Genomic DNA, 26,532 nt, shown 5'->3' on the forward strand with positions numbered 1-26,532 from the left:
CCTTTGCAGTGCAAGGAGGAGAGCAGTAAAGCAGCACAGCCAAACTCCAGGGAATTTTCCTTGTGGCTCTCCCAGGCTGTTCCTGTTTGCCCTGGGAGTGTCCCAGGGAAGGTTCATCCTGCTTTGTGCAATGGCAGCACAGCTGCTGACATGGGGCTGCTTCTGCCTCCAGTCCCAAAGCGATGATTTCCAAGGGGCCTGGCAAAGTGAAACCCTTTGGAACAATTATCCAAGGCTGTTTTAACCAGCAAATATTTTATCTTAATGGTTTTTCAGAAATATCTTGGAAAATTCTGGTTGTTTGATCGACATAATGCACCTTTTCAGCTTGGAACCTTATCAATGAAACAGATGTGGGATGTAGAACAAAAAAAAAGGCATTTGAAGGGGTTTTATTCCTTGGGAAGGTAACGCTCCTTGGCTTCCACTAATTGCTTCATAGAAGAAATCTGAGGCCTTTTTAGGACAGCTGGTTAAAGAAATTAATAAAAGCTGTACCTAAGGAACTGAGGAAAGATCAGGGTTGGGTTTTTTTGTTGTTGTTGTTTTGTTTTCCCCAATATTTTCTCTCAAAACACAAATCCTAAAAATTTTAGGAAGAAGATTTGCTCTGAGGTCTTTTGTCTAGAGGTTGTCACCTCCCTGGCCCTGTCCTGCAGTGTGTGTGTGGCATCAGCTCAGGCTGTGGCCCCTGTTCCCTGCAGAGCACCTGCTCTGTGCCTTGCTGTGCACAGAAAGCACTGAGGGCACTGACTACTGCCTTTATTGTTTACAGACCTAACCTGAACCAGTATCTAGGAGCAACAGCAACATAATTAGCTTTGGCAATTAACACTGCTTAACTGAAGCTGCTGTAGGACCAAAAGCACTTTTTTGGTCTGCAGAAGCAGCAATTAGCATTTCATTAAGGTAACAAGCCTAGCTAAGACTCCTGAGCCTGCTGGGGTCTGCTGATCTAATTTTGGGATCCATCGATAAGCCCTAGGGCCATTAAAGTGAGATGCATCAAGGCTTTCACCACCACCACATTGGAAAAGCTGACTGAGAAGGGATGGGAAGGTTTTGTCTTTTCTGAGTTAGTTAACAGCATAGATGTGAGCTGTCACTGGGCAGCAGGAGCTCTGAAAAGCACATGGTGCAGTTGGGACTGTGCAGCCCAAAGATTGAAACTGGGGACCCCAGGAAGCACAGGTGGTTCAGGGAGGCTCTTCCATCTTCAGCTTTCACCTCTAATTTCCTGTTTTATCTATAAGCCCAAGCAAACATCCTTTTTGTTCATTTTCTAAAGAAGAATCTATTTCTGCACCAGTTTCACATTCAGTTCTTTGACTGGTTTGGTTTGAAACATTACACATTTTGGGAGAGAGACTTCTTTACTTTTGGTGGCTTGTGGGGTTCTTTAAGTATTGCCTGCAGCTCTGGCTTGGTGGTTTGTTCACCTTCAGTCTGAGGTGAGGGAAAGGGGCTGGCTGTACACAGGCAGGTGCTTGTGCCCTGGGTCAGAGTGACAAGGAACAGTCACTGCTGTTCCTCCACTGCACACTGGGGAGTTGGGAGTTGAAGTTTTTCCAGGAAATACCACCACAGAATCAGCAGAAAATACCTCTTTTGTTACTGTTCTTTGGCATAACATGGGACAAAAGCCATCCTGCTCTGATGCTTTCTGATGTTAAGGGTTATTACCCAATGCAGCTGTGTCTATTCCTTAAAACCTCTGCTTTATGAAACCAGTAAATACCAGTAATCTGGAAGTTTGCTAAAAAAGTAGGCACAGATCTGTATTTCTGTGAAAGAGACTGATATGATAAAGTCAGGAACTTTCCAACATGAAGTTTTATTTGAAAGTTTCTGTTGCAACATTCTCTTCTGAATCAAAACTGTTGGAGTTTGAAGAAACCTTGCTATAGGATATGAACATGGCTTTTCCAGAAGGACTTTGTCAAAACAGCTTGTTTCTGGACATGCAAAAAAAGCAGGAATGCTTTCCTGATTCCTGAAAACTTACTAAGATGTACTCCTCCATCTTTACTTTGATTACATGAAAAGTTTTATGTCTGGATATATCAGGCTTGGGATTTTGAGGGGATCTGGCTTCCAGGGAGTTTCTGCCACTGAGCTGCATGGAGGGGAAGGAGTCTGGCAATGGGAGCTGGGGACAGGCTCCTTCCTTGTGATGCTGGTGTTCAACGCCCTCTAAAACTCAGTGATCCCAGCCTAGTCACCAGCCTTTGTCACAGCTCATTACACAGCAAGAATGTGGAAGCCCAGTGACCTTTCCCAGAGGGACAGGCAGAAAAGCAACGGCACAAAAGAGGGAAGAAAATGTTGTACACTTTACAAGATGAATAACTGAATATTATTGTAATGGAAAACACTGGGCTGACAATGGGCAGGGACAAAAATGTTCCTTTAAGGGTGTTGCCTCTAGGATTTGGACTTCTATTTGTTCAGCTGGGTGCAGCTTCCCTTGCTGTCCTGCTTGGCTATCAGGGAATTTCAGCCAGTAACTCTCAGGTCCAAGTTAAAGTGGGGAGTGGGGAATCTGAGCTCTTTGGTCACACACACTGGAGCAAGGATCAGAGGTGGGAGAGCTGGGGATGTCTTTCCTGGCCTCCTTCTGCCAGGCAAAGGAAGGAAGAGGCCTAAAGTGACATTTTTAAACCTATTAAAAGGTGTAGGCAAACTTCCAGCCTTTGTCCTCAAAGCTCTTCAGCTTCTTCAGAGGGGGACTGGAGCCCTTGGGACTGCTCCCAGCTCCAGAGTTTCTCCTTCAAACAGGTCCAGGTTTCCAGCCATCTTGTTCCCCCTTTCATTTTACTTCCAGTTTTTATTTAATCTGACTTCTCCAGTCTCCTGAGACAAACTGATTAATTCTTTTCCCCTTCGTAGTCCCCCGAGTCCCTTGTTCAATCTTTCCTGCCTCAGTGAGATCTTAATAAATGCTGCCTGTGGCTGGAAGTGGGATTGGGTCTTGGCACTGTAATTAATTCTTTACTTCCTCCATGGCTTCAATATGCTATTTACAGCTGTCAGCCCCTGCAGGAGCAGAGGTTTGCAGACTGCCTCCAACTTTTGCCTCTGATTAATGTGTTATATACACCTTGCTTTCTCCTTGCTCTTCTGAATTTCTTGCTTTGCCCCGTATCCAGTTTAGTGTTGACACAGGAAAGCACTGATGGACTTCCAGGAAAAATGCAGTCTTGGAGACAACAATTGCCAGGCTTTTCTGTTTGCTTATTCTCTGTTATTTAAAAGCTTCTTAGTGCAGGCTGCCTGCTTGTGACAGGACATCCAGACCCTTGCAGCAGCATGACCATGCTCTGACTGTAATCTCCCTAATTGCTTTCTGTAGCCTCCAGTAGTAGCTTGGGGGATTTAAACTCCAGCACAGGGACTGTCAGTCTGGATGGAAGCAGCTTGGAGGAAGGTGGGTGAGACACAGGAATGAGCTGGAGGATTGGAGGTCTGAATGAGGAAAGGGTTTGTGGCTGTTGGGACATGAGCAGGGGAGCACAGTGAGTGCTTGAAGCCTGTAAATACTACAGAATTGTGTAGTTTGATACCACAAAAATATAAATAGGAGTTGATCAAAATTAATCTGGGGATAATTGGGTGGAGCGGGGAGCTGCTCCTTGCTGGCTGTGGGAGCCTCTTCCAGCAGAGAAGGAGGCCCCAGAGCTGGCCCTGTTTTATCTCGAGGGAAGTGCCCCAGCCTGGGACCTGCCCAGGGTTTCAGCAGTGAACTGGAAAGCTGCATTCAATATGCCAGTGAGGAAGCAAATGCAAATCTCCTCCTTTTCTCTCTTTTGGGTGAGATTTATGCCACCTCCACATGCACAGCCTCCTGGCAGCAATAAATCACAGAGGGGGAGGGAATGCTGCAAGGAAACAGATACCCTGCAGTTTCTGTGTGCAGGGAGAAGGGATGTGTGGGGATCAGCAGCTGCTTCCAGGCATCACAAACCTGGTGCAGCACACACTCCCACTCCTTCCCAGCACTACGCTGGAGACCACCCACCAAAACCTGGGCATTTACTTTTTAGTCATCTCCCTTCCCTCCCTCCTGTGCCAGGGTTGTGTGTGCCCAGTCAGGGATGGAACCTCAACCTCTCCTTGGCAGAGGGGTCTGTTAGAGATGAGCCCTTCCCCTGCTCCATGCCAGAGTTCTCTCCAGCATCTGATGGGTCCACCAGGATCCCAGGCCTGGACTGCATTGCTGACCTAAGCTAAGGGTGTATCCCCAGTCCCATCACCCTGGGACCTGTGGAAAACACACCTGTGGGTTCAGCCCAGGGAAAGCAGAAGAGCCACACAAGCAAAACAAGCACATGTACCCATGGAGTATCTCTCATTTGGGAAGGGGAGAAGCTCCAGCAGTCCTCTCTCCTTGGGCACTGTCAGTATTGCTGTCAGCTGTCCTCAGCTCAGCCCTGCAGAAAAAGGCAGGGCAAGGCCACAGACAGGCACTGCAGGACAGTAGCTCTGAGCTCTGCTCCTTTTGCAACCCCTGCCAAAAGCTCCCAGCTGAGCTGAGAAATCTCCTTCTTTCCCCAGCAGCCTCAGGCTGCTCCTGGCCTTACCTTGCAGCCCCTGTTCCTGGGGCTCTGGCTGGGCAGCTCTCAGCACTGGAGCTACTGGATCCCCTTCACACGGGCCACGAGCAGCAAGGATAGGAAGGCACAAGAGGAACAAGTTCCCTCCAGAATATTGGGTCCAGCACCCCTGCAGCTCAGCCAGGGGAAGCAGCCCTGCTCCAGGGAGCCTGGATTCAACCTCTGGGAAAGGCATTTGGCTGCTGACTGCAAGCACCTGACTGTGCTTTAATCCCCTTTCAGTGCAGAGTTCTGATGAGCCCCCAGCAGAACTAGGACAGCTAAAAATACTCGAGCACAAAGGAAGGAGTAATTTGGACAGGAGTGAACTGAACTGATTGATCTCAAATCAAAAGGTTCAAGATATACAAAATGTGGTCTCATCAGGTCAAGCATCAGAAAAGGAGCAAAGATGTGGCCCAGTAGCAGAGCTTGAGAAAAGCAGCAAACCCAAAAGATTTTGCTGAACTTCAGAGCAACAGCAGCAGAGCCTGTACCAGCAGAGCAGGGAGGTGCCTGCTGATTCCCCACCATATGCTGACTTTACCTTTATTGTCAGTCTAAATTCTGCCAATTATTAAATTATCCAACTTGCAGCAGGAACACAGTTAGATGTGATCCAAATGGTGTCACTACAATTATGGTAATTATCTGAAAACAAGCCAATTACTTCCCTCCTCCTCGTGCCAGTTGGTACCAAGATAGCAGCTGTTCGAGGCAAATTTGTTATCACGTTACTGTACATTTGTTAAAGGTTGAGGTTATAGATTCTAGCCTTTTAAATATTAAAGATGCTATAAAGTCATGGAGTGTATAACATATCAGGATTTTTTTTAAATGTCGAGAAGGGAGAAATTTCTTTTATATGCCAGGAGAACCAGTGGGAAAGTGATTTACTCTTGGTGGCTGACTGGAAATGTGTGCTTTGCAATCAGCATGCAACCAAGCTATAAATTAACCTGTGTCAGCTTGTTACCTCTACCCATGCGAAATGAACTAAATGCAGAAGTTTTCTGAGGATCTTTCACATTTTAAGTCTGTCTTCAGTATTGGCATTCAGGATGTTCCACACATCCAGAGGCATCTTGCAGGCTTGGCCCCTCTACTGGATGCACTTTCAGCAGTTTGTTCAGTTTGTCAATTGGACTCATTTAATCATGTGAGAAGCAGCACCACTCCCTCATGGAGAGTGAAGGCAAAGGAGGGCCCAGCTCTGCCCCAGGCAGAGAGCTGGGCCAGTGTTGAGCAGAGCCATGGAAACATTTCACCCCTATGAAGAGCCTTCTGAAAACTTGTGTTATCAAGGCATCTTTTATTTTTGAGCCTGTTCATATTAAGGAAAGCTTTGTTTGAATTGCTGAAGGTGTCAAACACACAAAGCCTCCCACCAGCAGCTCCTGCCAGGGTGGAAATGAAGCACCCTCAGAGCACAGGCCAGCGTGGCCTCTCGTTTTGCACAGACCTTCCTTGTGGAAACCAGAGTCTTTCATCTCGTGTCAGCCACCATATCCTCACTTGGATTGACCTTAAGTTTTTTCCATGTGATGTTTTGAAATCTTTGCCTTTGATATGGGTAACATACTTCTTTCAATAAATGTCAAGAGCAGATTAAAGAAAATTAAATGGCAGAAAGAAGAGATTCTGCCTTTTGGCTGGAACAGCATTTTCATGACAACTGAATGAATGGGCTATGAAAAATGTGAATTTCCCTCTCTGTGCTCAAGGTACATGCCAGTGGGATCTGTTTATATCCACGAGCTTTACACACACCCCCATGCATCCGTAATTCCCTGCAGCTTGTGTGCAGCTATGGAGCCAAGGCACAGGGCAGAGCTCAGTCCCTGGGAGAGGTTAGTGGCATTAGCCTGCTGCTTTGCTTGAAATAATTAGCCATGCTTACAGATGACCTTCTCAGCAAGCCCTGAAGGCTGACAGATTTGGGTTATATTGGAGCAGTAGAGGGAAGCAGAGTGCTCCTCCTGGAGAAATCCTGCTGTTCACTCCCCCACCAGCCCCAGGAACTGGAACTGGGCTCTGCAGTACCCACACACCTGCAGTGAAAGGGTTTCTCCCTCCCACAGACAATGGATGCAGCCACTGGGCTCCATCATTTCCCTGGGCATCCCTGGTACCTTCCACTCTTCTTAACTGATCCCATCTGCTTTGCTTTTCCTTTCCCAGAAAGTTCCTGTGGCTGTCAGAGCAATGTGCCAGGACTCTCTCCTTTCTGCATTTAGAGCTGTATCCAGTCCCTACTCCCCTGGCAGCACATGAAGCACCACCTCACACAGGACAGTGTGGGTTTTCTACTCCCTCCTGATCACCACTTGATTCTTCCTTAGTGTCATTTAAGATTTACTTATTACCTTTATCCTTTTCTTCACATCATTTTCATGTCTGTTACATGTTAAAACTGCATAGTTCAGATTTCTCCCAGTTAAGCAGCAAAACATTCAGGCAACAAGGATTACATTTGATAGTGTTTAAAAAAAAAATAATTAAAATATAATCTAGGCAGCTGCCTGCCCAGTTGTAGTATTAGATGAGAGTGAGTGTGTAAACAGGTTTCTGCTTATCAGTCCTGCTGCTATCTGCTGCACACAAACTGCTCAGCCCCACAAAATCCAATTTCCAAGAGGTTAGAGGAGGGAACTGTTTGCAGAAACACAGCAATAGAAATCTCCAAAGCCACAGCCCTCATTACACTGACACTGAAGAAAGAAATTATGCTTGACGACTCCTGGCACCCAAAGCTGACATTTACTTTTGTGGCTCTGATTGGAATCGGCCCAGCTTTGCCATGGGATTGTTTCCTCTTGTTTTTCCCTGCTTGTGTGGTGGGTGGGAGAAAGCAGCTGAGCAGGCACTGGGCTTGGGGGGTCTGCAGTGCCCCTGGCCCTGCAGAACAACCATCACCTTCTGTTTCCACATAAAAATCTTGGAAACTCCACTTGGGAACACACTGGCAGGAGTGACAGGGACACAGCTGCTGCCTCCCGTGGGGTGCCTGTACCAGGAGGGAGAGGGCCAGGTTGTGTGTCCAAGGTACAATGTTTTGAGCCTTTTCCCAAGACCTGGACATGGACAGAGGCTGCAGCTCAGTCCTGGAGGAGCTGAGCCCTCCACGTTGCCTCTGGCACTGGGGAGGAAGGAACACAGCGCTGGGAATGCTGTGGGCTGGACCTTCTGGCCTGGCTGCTGTAGGTGACAGCAGGAAGGATGCAGCAGCATCCAGTGGCAGCAGGGATGTGAATTGTGGAAGGAAAACGTCCCTCAGCCCCTGTCACAGGCAGGAGCTCTTTGTTTATTCCCAGATAGAGCAATCAGGAGCAGCCCACCCACCTCCCCTCCCAACACCTCCTGCAAAGGGCTGCTGCCCAGAAGTTCACTGCTTCAGTAAAGCTGCAAACTGTGAGCTGATTAGATATTCATAGATACTCTTTCTTGATTAGCTCACCATTAATATTTCAATGTCAGAACTGGATGCATAGTGCCTCCCTGCTCTCTTCCTTCCTGCTTAATTAATTTTGACCATCGCCAACAGCAGCCTCCGACAGCAGAAATTGAAGTGGGCTGTTCTGTGACTTTGCTTGCTGTAAACAGCTATTTGCAATTCCTTTTCATACATCACCCACCCGTGACAAAGAGATCACGGTAGCAGAAAATGAGTCTCCCTCATAAGGACTTCAGAGCTCCAAGAGAACATTTGCTTATTCAATAAAAATAATCAAATAGACAATGCAGTAAGCACAGCACGGCAGCAAGATTGGTGTCTCACCTAGTAATCAGCTGGCTGTTATGCCCTTAAATAAAAACAAAGGGAGAGAATTGTTAATTTATCTTTAAAAAGAAAGGGCCTTTGATGTAAGGAAGCTCATAAAAGCTGTGGTGTGGCCCAGCTGTGAGGAGATGTGATAATCACTGCAGCCCCAGCAGTGGTAGGAGCAGCACTTCATAAAATGCAAGTTGCATGGCTGCCTGATGCCCATCCATGGCTGATAACAGGACATGCTAATAGTCTGTTTGATTTTATTGATGTGCTCAAGATATACAGGGGCAGGAGGAGCAGTGAGACAGAAATTATATAGCTGTGTTTGTTCCACCCCAGCCCAGGGGACTGTGCCTTTGTCCATCCATCCTCCTCCTTGGCCTGGAAGGACCGGGAGCTTTCCTGTGTGACAGAAGGGCAGTTGTCACCTCCCAGATCCACTGGCTCCTGACACAATGCACTGGGATTGCTGTCAAGATGTTCTTACCTGGGCCAAAGCAACACTGGATTTACAGAAACAGAATTTTTGTTCCTCCTTTCCCAGGGAATACACCAGGATGGGGACCCAAAGCAAGCAGGAAAGCAGGAGCAGCAGGCTGGAGCTCAGCTCCATCTCCTCCATGCCATAACTCAGGCTGTTAAACGCCTGGCCAGAGCTTGCCATCTGCTTCCAGTCTTCTAGGAATAACCACTGAGTAATTCAATCAAAAAGGAGATCCTTGTTTCACTGAATTGTAAGCCACTGCTCAAGTAATTATCATTTTATACCCCTATCAGGAGCAACAGGGACTGTTCATTTTATGGGATTTAGCAGCCAGAGCTGTGCTTCTGCCAAGGTTACGGCTGGGAGGAGAACCCAATTTCACATTTTCTCAGCCATCCAAGGCTTATCCATGTTTTTAGCTTTTTGGTTAGGCAAGTGAGTAAAGCCCTGAAGGGCCAAGGCCTTTGTTCAGGAGTGCTCTTACTGTAGAATATAGAAAATGTACTGGCTTGGAGCAGAAGAGCTGACCAAACCATCATGAAGCTGATTCCCACTGGTGTGAACATGCCAGGTCTGTCCTTGCAGGGTTCCTGCAGCACAGCAAGAGCTGCCTAACCAGGGAGGAAAATCCTGCATATCCATCCCAGCAGCTGGAGGACACATGGGGCTGCATCCCCTTAGGGAAGGCAGATGAGAATAGTCCAGGGGAAAAGCCTACCTGCCTGCTCCATCCAAAGTGCCTGGGATGCAACTCACAGGGCTCAAAAAACTCAAGACTCTTAAAAAAGAAGCCTCTTCTCCTTTCTGTTATGATCTTTGGGAGTGATTTCTCCAGTTAGGCACTTCTCCTGTTGAGCAGTTTATGCCCTCTGCCTTAGCCCCACTGTCCTCTCTGGGGTTAATGCTCCACCTGCTCTTTCACTGCCCCAGATCTACAGCCTTTTAAACAGATTTATTCCCTTGACTTTGAAAAGGGCTCCACCACGTTTCCATCTGTGTTTACACTCGGTGCAGGGTAAATTTCTCCTCCAAGCAGATATGTTCCTTACCAGCAAACGAATCTGGCTCAGCACAGGCTCAGACAGGAAGGCAGAGCAAAACATTTCCGAAGCAGAGCTCGCCTGGGAGCTGTGCTACGTGCCCATAGGAGGACAGAGACCTCTGCCAGACTCCCTGCATTGTCAGGCTGTGCAAAAAGGAAATGTATCTGGCCCAGAGTCTCTGCTCCTGTGGCTGTTCCCAGGGCTGGCTCCCCAGCTCACCCAGCATCACCTCCCAGTTATCCAGGGCACTGAAGCCAAATCAGAGCAAACAAAGTGGGACTGAAAGGCTCCATGTCCCACCAAAGGGTCTGTCCCACAGTCAGCCAGGACTGTAGGTGTTGGAAAAGACTCATTTGTCAGACCTTCATTGCTCCTTTCTCAGGGAAATCCTCTCTCTTTGCAGCCCTGCTCCCAAAACCAGAGTGGCTGGTGCACAGATGCAGAGTTTTTAGCTGCCTGGGCAGTTTGTGTCACAAAAGTCAGTGAACAGCTGCCACCCAGATTTGTCACTGTGTTCAACAAGGCTGGGCCCTGTAATGACTTCCAAGGAGGATCTACAAATAGCATGAGCTTCATCTAATATCAGAAAAACAGATTTTGAGGCAGTGGGGGGCTTGCTGCTTCACCATAAATTTGGTATCAACCTTTAGGTTTTGGGGCAGCATGTTGGTGTTGGCAGACAGGTAATGGCTTCTCTGTACGCTGCCCTGCTCTGTGTCCTGACAGGACCTTGTCCCCACTTTCAGATGCCTTTTAAATTGCAGCCAGCATCCAAGAAGCCCATCAGACATTTATGTTTCCCCCCAAGGCCAGAGCCTGTCTCCATGCTGCTAATATTGGTATTAGCAACAGGCCAGACCTTCAGCATTGCCAGAGACAGGGCTGGGCACTGGGGCTGACCAAAACTCCCTGAAACACATCCCTGAGCAGACTGAGCTGCAAACTGCTCCTGACAGTCCTGAGCTCCCTCCCAGCATCAGAGAGACAGGGAAGCTTTTTTTCCTCAGCGTTACACCCCGTGCTCAGTGCAGATGGATGAGTCAGTAAAGATGATGTGATGTCTACACAATTGCTTCAGGATGCATGAAATTCAGCTTTGAGCTCCCTCCCCATAGCAAGGGAGGACGTTCAGGTGGCCCTGCAGGAAGGTTGCAGGGGTCTGTCTCCATCTTCCCAGCAACAGCCAACAAACATGAGCTAAGCAAGGAGGGGGAATGGGAGAAGTCAAACTATTTGTGGAAGGAAATCTCATCTGAACACGTAATTACACAGCAAGGAGATAAGAGGATGTGATCCTTCTCAGCATTGTGGGCATGCAACAAGCAGGCTGGGCAGCCACTAATGACAGCTGTTAAATGATAAATGCTCTCAAGCTTTACAGGATCTGGTTTATTATGCAACCTGAACTTGCAAGGGAAGGGAGACCCTCTCCTGCAGTGGATCTTTGCTATTATAACCAACAAGCTCAATTAAACTTCATGAAAAATGAGCCATTATCAAAGCCATCCCTCACCAAAAATTCAAGAAGGAGCCTGTTTGGAAAGATATGGCTTGAGGAGCCTTCTGGTAACACTCCACCCTGGTGCCTTGAAAATGTTAGAATCCAGGTAAATGTCCTGCGTTGTAGAAGGAACAACTGCCTGTAAACTGAAGGGAGAGTTACAGGCAGAGGAAACCAAATGAAATAGGGATTTTCCTTTCAGAAACACAGTGCTGGGCTCCTTGGGGCTTGTATTTCCTCAGGGGTGGCAGTGTTGGAGTCCCATTGGCACTTGTTATTTGTAGTTTCCATTTATTACAAAGCACTGTTATTATTTACAGAATACACTTTTTTATGGACTGTTACTGCATCCAAGTGCAATAACTGGTCTAAGCTCAAATCCCTGGGAGAAGTGTTGCAAGAGAAGCAATTCAGACACATATTAATATGACAAGAATTTCCCCAGATTTAAGGGAATAAAAAATATGTTTTGTACAAGTGAAATATTTCTTTCTTGCAGTATAAAGCTGCTCTTTTCTGATGATAGCAATGAAAGAATATTGCTTCTGTCACTGATGCCACTGGAAATGTATTGCCCCTCTCCAAGAAACCAATGAAAGGATATGGCTGGTTTATTCTCTAAATGAGGCTACTGAGAAATGTTCTGCTCCTGGCATTAGCCCAGGCACGCTGCTGCTGCTGGGACCTGGCCTGAAGGGAGGGCAAAGGCACCAAATCAGCAGCTTTGTGCCAAATGGCAAAACCCACCTGGGGAGAATCAAAGCACACTTTGAGAACTGAGCAGAGGAAAGAAATCTGTCCAAATGTCAGATGGAAATGAATCTCTATCATCTGTCACTGGGGTGGAGCAGGGCTCAGCTGCTCTACAGCACAGCCAGGGTCTGGCCCCTTCTCCTTCAGCCGCTCTGCACCTTGTATGAAACAAGCTGGAGCCCTGGGGAAGGCTGATCTGCACTTGACCTGTGGCAGGGAGCCTGGCTGTGAGGAGAGCTGCCAGCCCCTCTCCTTTCACTGCTATGTTTAATGGCCTGGCTCTCCAACGAAGATTTTAGGTTTTGGAAGTAGAATCATGAAATTGTTCTCAAACCAAGATGATCTGTCAATCGAATGTACGCGCTGGAGTGAGCACAGGGAAATTACTGTTTCAGCAGAAGGAAAAATTTCCTGAAAGGCTGAAGTTGATGTTTGTGGTTCCACTTTCATGCCTGTTGAACTGTGGATCTGATAGATCCATTTTCCTCCCTGCAACATCCTCCCAGGCAACACCTCCCAGCTGGGAGGTGAATGGAAAAAAAAGTCAATTGTTGCTTCTAACATAGGAGTTCATCAAATTCTTAAGCACACAGAGAGTGATGGAATAACAACACCTGTGCTTGGTGCTGGTGCCCAGCATCTCCACAGGGTTCAAAGCAGTCCTTGCTTCAGGACAAACCAGCCCAAGGGTCAGGATGGTTGTGGCTTTTACTGAGCTGAATTCTGGAGGAAATTAGCAAAAAACATAACAGAAAAGGAGTTGCATCAGTGCAAATGAACAACATGAGAGCACAGGTAAGCCAGGCATGAGCAATACTGGCTCTGGAGCAAGTACTTCCCTGGCTGGGCTGTGGCTGAGCCCCTCTCCAGCTCCCTGGCAGTGAGCTCCTACCCTCAGATATTTATTAGTTGTGTCAGGAATTAGTGCGAGTTCACTGACTGAATAATAACATGCCAAAGGCAGTTTTTTAACTTGGCTAATGTAATTAAAGAAAGCAGGGGGAAAAAGCCTTGCACCAGGGGCAGAATCAGGGCTTCCAATGGTGTGAGTGCTGTCTCTATTGCAAGGACCAGATGTGAAATGTGGAGGGGAGAGGGTGAGGATGGCAGTGAGGACCTGAGCAGTGAGGAGGATCATGCAGTTGCTCCCAGCTGTGATGGGAGCAATGCTCTTTCCAGAGAAAGACAAACAAGCTGCCTTGGAAATTCAGGAGCTGGACACATCTCTAGGTTCAGGTTTTATGCTGCTGTGTTTTGCTTTCATGCACAAGCACCTTGCAGGAACACTGGACTTAGCTTATTTTGGGATCATCTCTTGCAGTTTTGAGGAACCTTCCCTAAATGGGGAAAATGCTTTATGGAACATTTTCTTAATGCTGCTCTGATGATTGAACACATCCAGCAATGTCACTGCATCAGGACTGAGCATGTTCTTCAAGAAGCTACTGCCACAAGAGGAGGGACAGCGTGGGCTCTGCAATAAAAGCCAAGACGCTATTTTTAAACAGGGATGGGGGAAGCTTTGGGTGATTTTAAATCAAATCAATGCCTGGACAACAAGGAGCTGCTTCCCCCCTGCCTCCACTGCCAAGTTCCTCTTCTGTATCTCAAGGATGTCTTCTGACAAACAACCCTCGGCGTCAACAGGATGGGGCTCCCGGGCTGCCTCAGCCACAAAAACACCCATCAGGAAATGGGCTGTGGGTCTGCCCTGGGCTGGGCTGTGCAGGATGGGGTGCCAAGGGCTGCATGGGCTGGGAATGGCTCCAACCCTCCTCTCCTTGGACATTCCTGAACATTTTTAGTGTTGGTTGCAGTGCTGGGCTCCCAACTCCAAATTGTCCCCTGCCTCGGGGATGTGTCTGCTCCAGTTCTGTCCCCTCAAAGTGGTGCTGTGACACTGAACCCAGGGGCAGAGCACGTCCCCACTGCCCCGTGGCCCCTGCAGCATCCTTGGATATTGCTCTCCAGCATCCCCACCAGCTGCCAGTGCCACAAGTGCACTGGAAAGGGATGCTTGGCAGAGTGCCTTCCTCATGCTATTATTCCAACCAGGATTCTGGGCAAGGGGCAGGATAGAAGGGATCTGAGACCTTGCAGGGAACTGCACGGGAGCGATGGCTGCAGGGAAGGGAAGAATTCCAGTGATTTAATGCCAAGTCAGCAGTTACCAGGCAGCCACCACCCCTCTGTTTGCTGCTCCATGGACACACTAGCAAAGGTTGGGGCTGCCAGGCAGCTCCCTCCTGGTGCTGTTTTTATCTAAGTTGCTAATTACACATTACCTATATGTCACCAGGCTGATCAATAGGAGTCTGAGGGATCAATACGGATGTGGATGACGGTGCTGTTTGCCATTCAGAGCCTGCACAAGCTGGGAGAAACAGGGCACCATCAATCCCAGAGGTGAGCTGGGATGCAGGGAAGGATGGGAGATGCAATGAGGGGGAAGGATCACGTCCTACCTTCCTAAATAACATCATGACACTGGAACAGCATCCTGATAGGGTCCTGCTGTGGCCCTGCTGCCCACGGGCTGTCCCAAACCTCCCGCTCATCCTGCTGCTCTTCTTTTGGGAATGGCAGATGCCATTTTAGTCTAGGTTGGTTTTCAGTCCTTGGGAATTGGTACATTTAGAAGGTTCACACTGACATGAAAATGAACAATTCTCCCTTTTTCTGTGTTCTTACTGGATAATCAGTGTCAAAAGAACAGACAAAAATCACAAGTTGTCCTGCATTTTGCTCTGCTGTTTAACTGACCAAAAGCTGAGGCCATTTCTGCAATGCCATCATGCTGCTGCCAGTAAAAGAAATCTCAGCTGCAGAATGCAATCAAATTTTTCAGGAAGAAGCTCTTGGGACTACCGTGAAACCTGGGATTACAGTGTGGCTAAATGAGGGAATTGCATAACTGGGGGTTTCTGCCTGTCTTGTTACTGTTCTGATTCTGTCATGGCAATGCTGGGAAATTGCTCTTTAAAACCAAAAGAACATTAGAAAGGCCCAGGCAAGTCAGGATCATTTGCCCTCAGCACTGGGTTTGTCTTGAGCAGTGAGTTGATGTTGGTAGGATCGGACAGAAAGCAGTGTGGGGTGAAAGCAAAACTCTCCCTTGAAGCCTTGAAGGCTTCCTGACCTCTGTGCCCTCACTGGGGTGCCAGGCTCTGCAGCCTCCTCCTGCCAGGCCACAGAGACCAAGGAAAGGATCAGCAGCTGTGGATCAGGTTGGATCAGCCAGCCCTTTCCAGCAAAGCAAGGGCTTTTCATTTGTTCCCTTTGCATGAACAGCACACAGGGAAAAGCTTCCCAAAAGCAACACAGTCCTGGCTTTATTGAGGCTTTCAGGGATGAGGGAGGCTGCTCATCCTGCCTGTGAGGACTTGTTCCTAAGCAGCAGATGGAACCAGCTTCAGTGCTGGAGCGTGGTCACCAGCAGCTTCATCCTACAGCACACCCATAATCCTTCCCTTACTACTTACTACAAACCCCCAAAGCAGAAATCTGCCCAGATTTTCTGTTTGATGGGGTTTACTCAGCTTTAGCTGCAATCTGTTTTCATCAGTCACAAGCCTCACTGCCCTGGGAAGGCCAATCCCATGGGAGTGAGAATGTGCTAGGCCGTGGAACACAGTCCATGCTGGAAACCTGTCACAGGCTGCTCTGGCTCTCATCTCCTCCAGGTTCAGGACACTCCTGGAAGGTAGTGACACTGCTGGGGACTGTGTGGGCTGTGACAGCTCAGAGCAGAGCCTCAGGGTTCCCCAGGGCATCACCCACAGGTCCTGTGGGTGAAGCCAGTGCCTGATACTCTGTGATGTCCCCGTCCTCCCTTCCAGCAGCTTCCCCACTGCCAGACACTGAAAAACTGCTCTGGGAGCCTTGCAGAGATCAACTGTAATGTCCAGCTGTAAACCATGGGCCCCTGACCAGCACCTGGCAGCCACCAGAGAGGTTGTACAGGCACAATTAGCCCTGGAGAACATTCCCTGTTCTTCCCTTTCAGCCCCATGCAGCCTGAAACATTTCTCCCTGGAATTAACTCCTGTTTTTAAAACCCCAGCAGAGGGGTTTTTGCTGAAGGACAGCTGGCAGGATTTCAGCTGTGCCCCCATTTGCCCTCCCTGTCCCTTGGGCCAGCCCCAGGACCCCTCTCCAGCAATAGCAATGGGTTGCAGCTGAGGATTGGGGCACCCCACACATAAATGGGCCAGCCTGGCTACCTCAGCCCCTTTGGAGGTGCTGCTGTGCATGTTTGGAAGGAAGGATCTCCCAGAAATTTCATTTTAGTGACCATGAACTGGGAGTGAGCCCCATCTCGAATCTCTCAGGGGCACCTGTGACTTTGCAGGGTGTGAGAGCTGAGAGAATGTTCCTTTACCCTTCCTCCTCCTCCTCTTGTTGCTCATTAACTCTTTCATTAGGCATCATTCTCTTGTCATTTGTGTGGATATGTTGGTTTGTTGGGTTTTTTCCTGAGGAGTGGATGCCAGGCATCAGGACTCATGTTTTCAAAGTCTGGTGGCAATTAGCCCAGCTCTGAACCCTGATGGCCTGTCTGCATTTGCAATTAGTGCTCTGCTCTGTCTGCCTTAGGTTTTTATTTTCCTCTCTTCTGGGGCTGCAAAAGGCACAACTTGGATCTCAAATATACAGCAAGAAAGTGTTAAAGCTGGCTTCCCTTTCTGTGGGATTGCTCTCAGTATCGGTTCCTGTTCGGTTCAGGGATCAATCCTTGGCCTCTGCACCTGGATTTATGTGAGTGCAGCTCAGGGCATCTTTCTGAGACAGTGCAGAGCCTGTGGGGGCTGATTCTGGCTCTGCTGGTACCTCTGCTCCTGGACTTCCTGGCATGTTTCATGCTCCTGGCTGAATGCACCTGGCTTTGTATCAGGACATTGGATTCCTGATTCAATGTTTTATAGAATTAAGCATATTTACTTATAATACCTCAAGCTGGCCTTGTGAAATGGGAAGATGAGAGCAAAATTTAGATTTCAGTGGGAAAATGTCTGGTCAGACAGAGGAAAGGTGACTGTGGGACCTGGAAACCTGGGATTTGGGAGGAAAAAAACCCCTCTGCTCTGCCAGCATCCCAAGGGGATCTCCCTGGCAGAGATGCCCCTCACCCCCCATCAAAAGCTGCTCTACCAAACCTCCTGGGCTTGCTCTGCTTTCCTCCCCTCCCATATAATTCCATCTACCCTAAAATCCCTGTTTTTCTCTGAGATAATGTGATTTTTGGGGAGGAGTTTCTCTCCCTGTCACCTCACTGCAGCTGATTTCTATTGAAAAGCTTCTTCCTAAGGAGGGAGGGGGGTAACAAGGAGAAAAATTATGGAGGGGCAGCATTTCTGAATCCAAATACATTAAACCATTTAATTCTGTTGACTCAGGGCTGCCTGGCTCTGAATGGGAATTAATCCACAGTGCACAAAATTAAAAAGCACAAGACAAAATGCTTAGCAGGCAATGCCAGGGTTTAAAGCAACCCATTAGCTTGCTCAAACGTCCCCAGTAAATTTTCATTTGTCAATAACGCTTAGAGCCTACAGTTTATTTACAGCCTGTTCAATATTACCAGAACCCCTCACAGAGCCTCAATTGTATTTATCTGCCACAGTTTCCTTTCCAGGGACTCTTCCTAATCCTTTGCTTTGTATCTGCTCCAGACACAGCAGGGATGTGCCACCCCCCAGGCAAAGGTAATGTGGGGTTATCCTGTTCTTCCCCAATTATCCCCTGCAGGGACCTGCAAGGCCACCCTGAGTCACCCCCCTGGGGCTGAGATCTGCTGTCATGGGGCTCCTCCAGCCTCTGTCCCACACCCAGGGGACCCACTGGCCACCAACCAGCAGAGATGTGATTCTCCAAACTGGGAGAAAGGGACAGGCACAAGCAGCTGTCTCCATGAACCCAGAGCCCGGCTGAGCTGGAGCAGCCACGGCTAAAATCTGTCCACCTCCATCTGTCCCAAATCGGATCCCACAGGATGAGCCCTGGAGAGGAGAGCATGTAACAGGATTTCCCCCCAAAGCAGCTTGAATGCTTCCAGGCAGAGAACAAAGCCTGGCTGGCCCTGAGAATTTCTCCAAGGAAAGGACACAAACAGACATTAATCTCCTGTTATGGCTCATGTCCAGTTGGGGAGGTTTGGTCCAATACTCAGGGACATGGCTCCCTGCAGGGGTGACAAGTCTCCAGTGGGGTTTGTCCCTCCCCAGCCTCCTGCCCTCTGCAGTCCCCCAGGCAGAAGCACAGGCAATTGCAATGGAATTTTAAGTGGATGCAGCATCATGAGGGCTGCCTGGGGGAGATACAGGACAGGCTGGGCCACCCCCTGTCTCAGGCGTAAAGCACGGAGAGAGAAATCCCTCCAGAAGCTCAACCAAAGAGCTGGAACTGGACCCCAGAAGGTGCAGCAGCACGCTGCCAGCACACAGCCTCACTCACTCCAGCCCCCCCGTCCTACACAACATCCTGAGCTGGGAGCAGTGAGCGGGACCTGCAGCCCAGGCTCTGCCACAGACTTGTGCATCTGTTTGGAGGTGATTTTCAGCAGCTTTTATGATGAATGCATGAGGCAATCACTAAACTGAAGGGCCACTTACTTTTCTCCCACCCTTCCTTAGGGTTTGCAAGCTCCTCATGCTGTTGAGCTCCAAGATGCCACAAAAGGACAGCCCATCTTTCCACCCCAAAGAGCAAAGCCCCATCACTTGCCTGCTGCTGTCTGTATGTAGCCAGCCAGGGTGCAGACTCGGCGCTCGCAGGCTCCGCCGGGCAGCAGGACAGCAACGATGGCCAGCAGGGAGCTGAGGGCCAGCAGGGCACAGCCACCCGCACACAGCACAGCACTCGTCTGAAAGGACACACGGGGCTGTCAGAGAGGTCACCCCACCACCACACCCCCCAGAAATCCTCCTCTGCAAGTGGGGACTGGAGCCCTGTCATGGGCAGCTTCTCCCACCTTTCCCCTTCCACCTTTTGTCGCTTCAATTCACCGAGGTTCAGCCATCCCCTGCTCCCAGGGGTTACGGGAACCGGGGCTACAGTGACAACTGCGAGTGCCTGACATGCATGAAAGGCCACATCCTAAGACAAGTGCCATTAGATGTCTATGATGTGCCAGTGCCTCTGCTGAGCACTGAAATGGATCTCGTGAGAGCACCTGCCTCAGCAGGCCTGGCAAAAAGCATTTTTGGGATCCCACTGCTGCTCTCATTGCAGCTCTGCTGACAAGGCAGGCTGCTCCCACCCCCAGCAGCATAAAAACTGGGAAAAGCACTAATTCATGGCAAAACAGCTCGCCCTTGGGTACAGGTGTTCAATCACTGCACTGCTGCTGGTTTTGTCCCCATTGCAGGTGATTTCTTTCACCAGTGGGATGGCACTGGCAACAAGGTGGTCCCTGTACCAGCAGGGACACGTGCCAGCCCAGCCAGGCCATGGCATGGCTGGGAGCAGTGAGGGACCTTCCTCCTCCAGCACCCAGCTCCTGACAGCACTCAAACAGCATGAGGACACCTCAGTCCCAGCACTGCGGCAGCCACATCAATTCCTGTCACTTCCCAGCGAATTCCAGGGAATGCTGCTGGCTCTGGTGAGTCACTGTGCAGTAACAGCAGCCTCAGCTCTCTAAAGCAGCACAGCTCCAAGGCAGGTCTCGTTCCCATCTTCCTGAAAAGCCTTGTGGGAGCTGCTCTGAGGAGGTCAGGTCCCACTTCCACCTTTGTCCAACCTTTTTGTCCTGGTGAGACATTCTGGTTAGCAATGCACATTTTTCCTTTTTTATTTCCCCTGCTCTATCTGAGCTTTTGGGCAGCCATGGTTATTACAGAAACAACCCCCAATACAGGTTTCCATTTACCTCCCCTCACCAAAGAGGTTACAAACAATCTGCTGCATGTAAATGATTCTGCAGGTACCACAGTCAGGCTGAGCAAGGGAAGGGAAATTTTATTTACCCTGTGATGCCAATGAGGGGTCCAAACAGCTAAAACCCCCTCCCATTAGTGATGCTGTCCCACAGGTCTGGCTCTGCCCTACATCTACCTCTGTTATTGACTGCTGAGCTGGTGTTTAGCAGCTGGACTGGCTGGTGCTGGGTGACACAGCCAGCAGCTGCCACTGCTCCAAGAAGGGACACACTGGTGCTGGACAGGAACAGGCGAGGGCAGCGTGGGCACTGCCTGACACACTGGTGTGAGTGCTTCTCCTGGGGCTGTGCAGTGATTAGAAATCAGCATCTTATTTATAGCCTATTTATGCACTGAGCAATGCAAATGCTGTCCCAGCGATAAATGAATTCCTGACATGCAATGCAAAAGGAACAGCAGTGCAAACAAATACCCAGAGAAATGGGGAGGCTGCTCCTCTCCAGAGCCTTCCAAGCCACTGAGACCTGAACAGACAAGTGCTGCTTCAGGGCTTAAGATACAAGGTTGGGACAACCCCAGCAGAGACCCCTGCCCTGTCCCTACACCAGGATGGCCCCATGGGGTTTGGGATGGGGTGGATGACCCCATTGCACAGATATTCTCCCAGCCTGGGGCCCCATGGGGAAAGCAGCCACAGCCCTGTTCCCTCACTGCTCCCAGGGAAGCAGCATGGCTAGGAAATCTGGATTCATAACAAAAAAAAAAAAAAGATTACTCTGCCTGGCATCTGTATTTCACCTTCTGCCCAGCAAAACCATCCTCCCTTGCAAGGACCATTAATTATTTAAAGCAATGAATTTTTCAGCAGAAAGGGATCTTGTGAAGCAGGCTGGTTCCTCTCTTCTGTGAAGCATATTATTTTTAATGATCTAGGTTCTCCTTAATTGTGGTAGCTCAAATCCCCTAAAAACTCACAGTTCCTGCTGGAAACAACTGATGACCTGCTCAGACTGCTAATCCCTGTGGAGAAGTGTGAAGGTCTTTTTCAGGACAAAGTGACAGGAAAAAGGCACAAACAGGATGGGTGCAGGTGAGTGTTAAAGTGGCAGAAGAGCTGGTCTGGTTTGGGAGCTGCCATCGGGGTTTGGCAACACGACTGAGTGGTCTCATGTGGCAGCATCCTGATGTGCACAGGGATGGCCAAAACCCCACCAAATCCAGCCAGGCCTTGGCAATGGGAACAAAGGTCTCCTGAATAAATGTGAGGGAATTCATGTGGGCAGTAGGTGAAGGAAAATGGTGAGGTTTGGGTTCTGCCACGTGGGCCAGGAATGCTGAGCCACTGAACAGCTGCCAGGCAGCTCTTGGGGACAGAAGGGGTGGCAGGGCCACAGCTGCCCCCAAAATATGTGACAGTAGAAAAGGGCACAGCACTGCTCTCTGCCTGGCTCCCACATTCTGCTGGGTGTGTGCTGACATTATCTGCCAAAACTCTGCATATGCTTTTGGAAACCAGAAATTTTGTTTTTGTCATAACCTTTCCAGGGCCTCAGCTGGGAATTATCCCAAGTGCTCCTGCCCTGTACTGGAGCTGCTCCTGCAAAGATCAAAAAGCTGCTTTCAAAGAGAAATAAGAAGGCAAAATTTTGAAGAAGTACACGGAGTAAAAGTACCAAAGAATAGCAACTGAAATTCTTCCCACCTCCCTCTCTCCCTGTTTGTGCCTGTTGCATCTTGAGCAGAAAGGAGAGGATGCAGGAAACAGATGCAAAGGCTGAAACCCAAAAATAGGCAGGGTGGGGAGGAATAATGGGAGGCAGGAGGCTGCTTGTGAGAGCCCAGCTCAGCAAGGCAGGACAAAACCAATTTATCCCAGTAAAGAGCACAGCTCCCAGTGCAAACCCTGCCAGGGAGAAGCAGGGCTGCCCATCCCAAGGCATTGCTGACCCCTGGCAGTGCCAGGGAGATTCCCCCAGGGAGGCTGTGAGCAATCCTGCCTCTGCCATGCTGGGAAAAGGCATAAAACCGTGTCAGATTTTCTGTTCCTACTCCCAGGGAGATTAATTGTTTATCCCCAAACAAATTAATCGTCCCCTGGTGGGACTGTAAATATGCCTTTATGTAGCATAATAAATTCCGATTAACAACAATTCCCTGCCCGTTATTTTAGTGTTTTACAGGTCTGACACATGCCATGGCTGGGCCATTCACTAAGCAATAAATCTGTTGAAGATGTTGTTTCATTCATCAGAAAAATCAAAATTAAAATGTCACATAATGGCTATCCTGGGAAGAACTCCTTAATATCCATAATGAAAACTTTTTAAAAGTTGACTCATCTTTGAAAGGCAGCATTAAAGCAGGCAGGGGAGAGGGAAAATAAACTCCAGTCCAGTTTTCAGTGCTGAGAAACAGTAGCTGGTGATTGGTTCAGCAGAGATAAACCAACCTGGCAAAGCTCCTGCCATCACTATGAACTGGGTCATGATGCACATTAGTTTATTAATGCAATTTATTAGTTGGCACTTGACCACCCCCAACAGCTGCCATCCTGGATGGGGCCTGTGGTACCCAGAGCAGCAGGCTGAGGGCAAGGCTACAGACTTCTGGGGTGTTCCAGCCCTGCTCAGATGCTTCAGCATCTTTGGAAATGGGGGCAGAAAATAAATGCCCTAAATAACTGGGAAATAAAGCCACAGGCTCAGTGAGAAAAAGGAAGTGAAAGTCGTAGTGTTTCTGGCTTTTTGGGGGCACCTGTTGAGAGAAAATACTTAAGAAACTCCAAATGAGCTGGAGAAGAACTGTAAAGTCAACTGTAAGAGAAGAGGTGGCAAAATTAATCCAAACATTTGCATTTTTAAATGCAACCCTTTCCTATCAGAGCTCTGTGTGATCAAATACTCCTTATGGGAATATGTTCTGGGGTTAAAGTGAGTACTGCTGCACCTGCAGATGTAGAAACCAAATGGACACCGAGATTTTAATTTTGTTAAAAGGCCAAATTGGTGCTAGATGGAGGTGCTGAGTGGGGGCCTGAGCTTTGGGATTTGCAGGAATGTTGGCAGCACCCGGGAGGCTGCTGGGAAAGTGCCCCCTCTGCCTTTTCCTTGGGCAGAGGGAACCTCAGTAAAAGCCAGGGATCTCCACGTGGGAGCTGCTGTGTGCGGGGTGGGTGGATGGAGCCTCGCAGCTCGTTCGTATTTCCCCCACATGAGACACAGAAACATTCTCCATCTGGGCAGCATTAAAACCATTAAATCCAGGAAGAGGATCCCACTCATCCTCAGCTTCTCCTCCCCGGCAATTCCCTTCCTTTGGGCGCCATCTGAACGCTTTTCTCCTGCCTGTTTGATCTTCCCTGTCCATCCTGCTCCCAGAAAACGCCATCCCTGTGCAGGAACGCTGGGAAGTGCCCGCAGTTATCCCATCCCCAAACCAGGGAGCAGCTCAGAGCTCCTGGTGTGATGCCACCAGGGAGATGTTTGATGTCTCAATCCCCTGAGCTGGGATGTTTCAGGCTGAGCCACAGGGATGCAGAGGAGGCTCCAGCCCTCATTTCTTCTCCTTCAAATGCAGGATTTGGTGGATGGGGACCTGCCCACACCACAACATGTACAGGGGGTATCTCTCCCCAGCCCAGATTTAGCTGCTTTTGCAGAAAATTCAGCACCACCTCCACTAAAACAAAGCTCAGCCAGTTCTGGCCTTCCAGGTAACTTTTCCAATTCCCAGCTCACCAACATATTCAACAGAAGACCAGAGGGATTAATGCCCAAACTGATTCAAGTGGTGGGGGAAAGGCATTTTTTTTAATCAGAGAGAAAATAAGAGACAGATAATATGTCTGATGAATTATGGCCGTCTTTCTTTCGGTGCCACTGCATCTGGGGATGCTGGAAAGCAGTTCCTAATGGCACTGCTTTATCTAAGAGGATGATGGATAGTAGTGAAAGACAGAAAAAAAGGGAAAAGTAAGACATTAGCACATCAATGGTGTGCCTGTGACCTCCATCAAGGGATTCGAACCAACTTAATGAAATTTTAATTAGGCAGCAAGCAGTGCACTGTGCTGGGTACGAGATCAGCCCTTCTTCTCTTCACTCTGTCATTATCTTTCCCTGGGATAAGCCCTTTCCTGGAGCTGGCAGCCGAGCCGGGCTCATCCCCGTGGCCAGGGAATGCCCCGCGGGTCACACAGCTCGCCCATCTGGCTTTTCCTCACAAATCCAGAGGAGGAGCCTGGGAAGAGTGGGATTTGCAGCCTCAAGAGGATGGAAGGAATGTCCCACTGTCAGAATGTCCCTGCCAGCCGGGGCCAGACTCTGCTCTGGGCCTGCAAAGGGGAAATGCAATGCTTATCCCAGAATGACTCTGATGTGCCCAGGGATGCCCTTCCCGAGGTGCAGAGTTCAGGATTTGCTCTATGAGGAGGGGGTGTGTGGGCAGATGACCCTGTGGGACCTGACCATCACTGCCAGGTCTGGCCACAGCTCAGCTGAGCCCCAGCTGCTGCCCAGCCCCAGCCCCGAGGCTGACACCACCTCTTTGTTCAAGCAAAGCAGCTTCCCTCTCCCTCTGAGAGCAGTGGACAGAACTAATCCTGGGAGCAGCCTGGCTGCATTTTCAATCAACTTGACCTCCCACATCCCACCCTTAAGCTGCTCCTGTCTCAGCACTCTTTTCAGCCCAGCTTAGCTGAGAGCAGGTCAGTGAGTCTCAGTAGTGGTTTGTGACTTGGGCACTGAAATGTGGGGCCACAGCTCAGGAATTACAGATTTCCCCAACACCAGGTATTTTCAGTCCTGTTAATGTAGGTCAGGAAACTCTGGGTGGCTGATGAAAGCAGGTAAAGTCTGCTCTGGGTAATGTGCATGAAGGTGGTGATGTCAAGAATTCCTTACTCTTAGTGCTTACAACTCTCGCCAAGGTTGTGTAAGTGCAATTAAAAATCAAATGGACCGGCAGACAGTCTGGTCTCTTGGGAAGTTCTTAGGATGAGGAGCTAAAAGTTGATTTCCTGATAATCCCAAGTTAATGTGCTGGCCTAATACGTGACTGGAGGCAGAGCAGACTCTGCCTGAGAGGCAGCACATGCACAAGCTCCCGCTTGGGTCACGCTGCACCTGTCCCTAATTCCAGAGCCTGTGCTACAAGAGGAGTGACAGATTTTCCACAGAGTGACTGATTTTTCCCCATCTCCATGAGTATCCACTGGAGCTGGGGCTGCTGTGTACCTACTCTGCAAACCTGGCCTCATGGGCAAAGCCCAGATGACATCAGGGACCCAGGGCTGAAGTGATGCAGTAAGAAACCAGCAATGAAGATTTAATAAAAGGGTAAGCAGGTTTATTGTACACTTTCACTAAGCTTTGCTGAATCTTTTCAAGTCCTGCTCTAAAACACAGGAAAGACCCACTCAAGGAACTGCTGGTGTTGGGCAAAGCATCCCCCCTGTCCTGTGCAGGTTATTTTGGGCTCTGCTCCAGTATGGCATCACTGGCTCCATAGGCAAATGGTTCATGTGGTTTTAACCTGAATAGCATGGGCTGATCAGCTTCTTTGTTATTTTAGATTACATGCTTGGCAAAGCCTGAAAATAATTGGAGACTATCTGGAAAAATAAAAATAGAAATTTGAAATGTGGCAGCAGTAGCTTCCCAAGTGCAGCACTGAGACAGGAACCCATGAGCCAAATGCTCCCACTGAAAGAGAAAATAAATTAACTGAGGATGAAGCACTATTTTGCACGTACATAGTGATTTGGCACAAGGAAAAAGAAAAGTCATGAGATGCAATGAAACCACTCAGAATTCAAAAGTTCACCTGTTTTTTGGCCTCCCAAGAGCAATTCCCTCTCCCCAGGGTACCTGCACACCTTGAGATGTTCCTCTCCAGCCCTCACAGCTCCAAGTCATCCCACAACAGATCCTAAGGGCCTCACTCACAAATTGGCTGGGCAATATCACCATCACCATCCTTTCTCCTCTCTGGCTCCAGCCAAATCCTCTCCAGTTTCCATCAGCTCCTGCAAGGTCTCAGCCTGTCCACAACATCTGTGGCCATCAGGGATATTTTATTATACTCCACCCCATCAAAAAAACATCATGATGCCGAGCTCAATGCAAAGCCCCAGCCGCACTGACAGGGTTAAATTAAAGGTACCCATGATATTAGAGAGCTGCAAAGTAATTATGAAAGGAAGCAGAAAAAAGCCAGCAACTCTAAGCAGACATGAAGGCCCTCTTAAGAGAAGAAAGGCATGTTAATTAACCTCCAGACATGATTCAAAGCATCATTTGTAGAGTGATTAACATAATCCCCCAAGTGCACACACAACTGGCATTAAGGATCATTTGCAGGACTGAATGCTCCCCCACCCCTTCAACAAATCGGCACATTGGAGCAGGGACCAGCACCCAGCCTGCACCTGCGGGGAAACTAAAGGAGCAATGTTCCCCAGGGATGGACATCCCGGCTGTGGGTGGGCATCCTCCCCAGGTGTGCTCAGCA

The 26,532-nt window shown here is 49.0% G+C and overlaps 1 protein-coding gene across 1 annotated transcript in view; it reads right to left on the bottom strand.

Moving 5' to 3' along the window:
- The window catches only part of LOC117245300 (transmembrane protein 211-like), a 58,049-nt gene that overhangs the window by 28,708 nt on the left and 2,809 nt on the right, over positions 1 to 26,532 (bottom strand). The window contains exon 2 of the mRNA XM_033518974.1: positions 18,866 to 19,004. Coding sequence (XP_033374865.1) covers positions 18,866 to 19,004 — 139 coding nt within the window. The remainder of the gene's footprint in view (positions 1 to 18,865; positions 19,005 to 26,532) is intronic.

The sequence above is a fragment of the Parus major genome, chromosome 19 (assembly GCF_001522545.3).
Source record: "Parus major isolate Abel chromosome 19, Parus_major1.1, whole genome shotgun sequence".
In the NCBI taxonomy this organism is placed as follows: Eukaryota; Metazoa; Chordata; class Aves; order Passeriformes; family Paridae; genus Parus; species Parus major.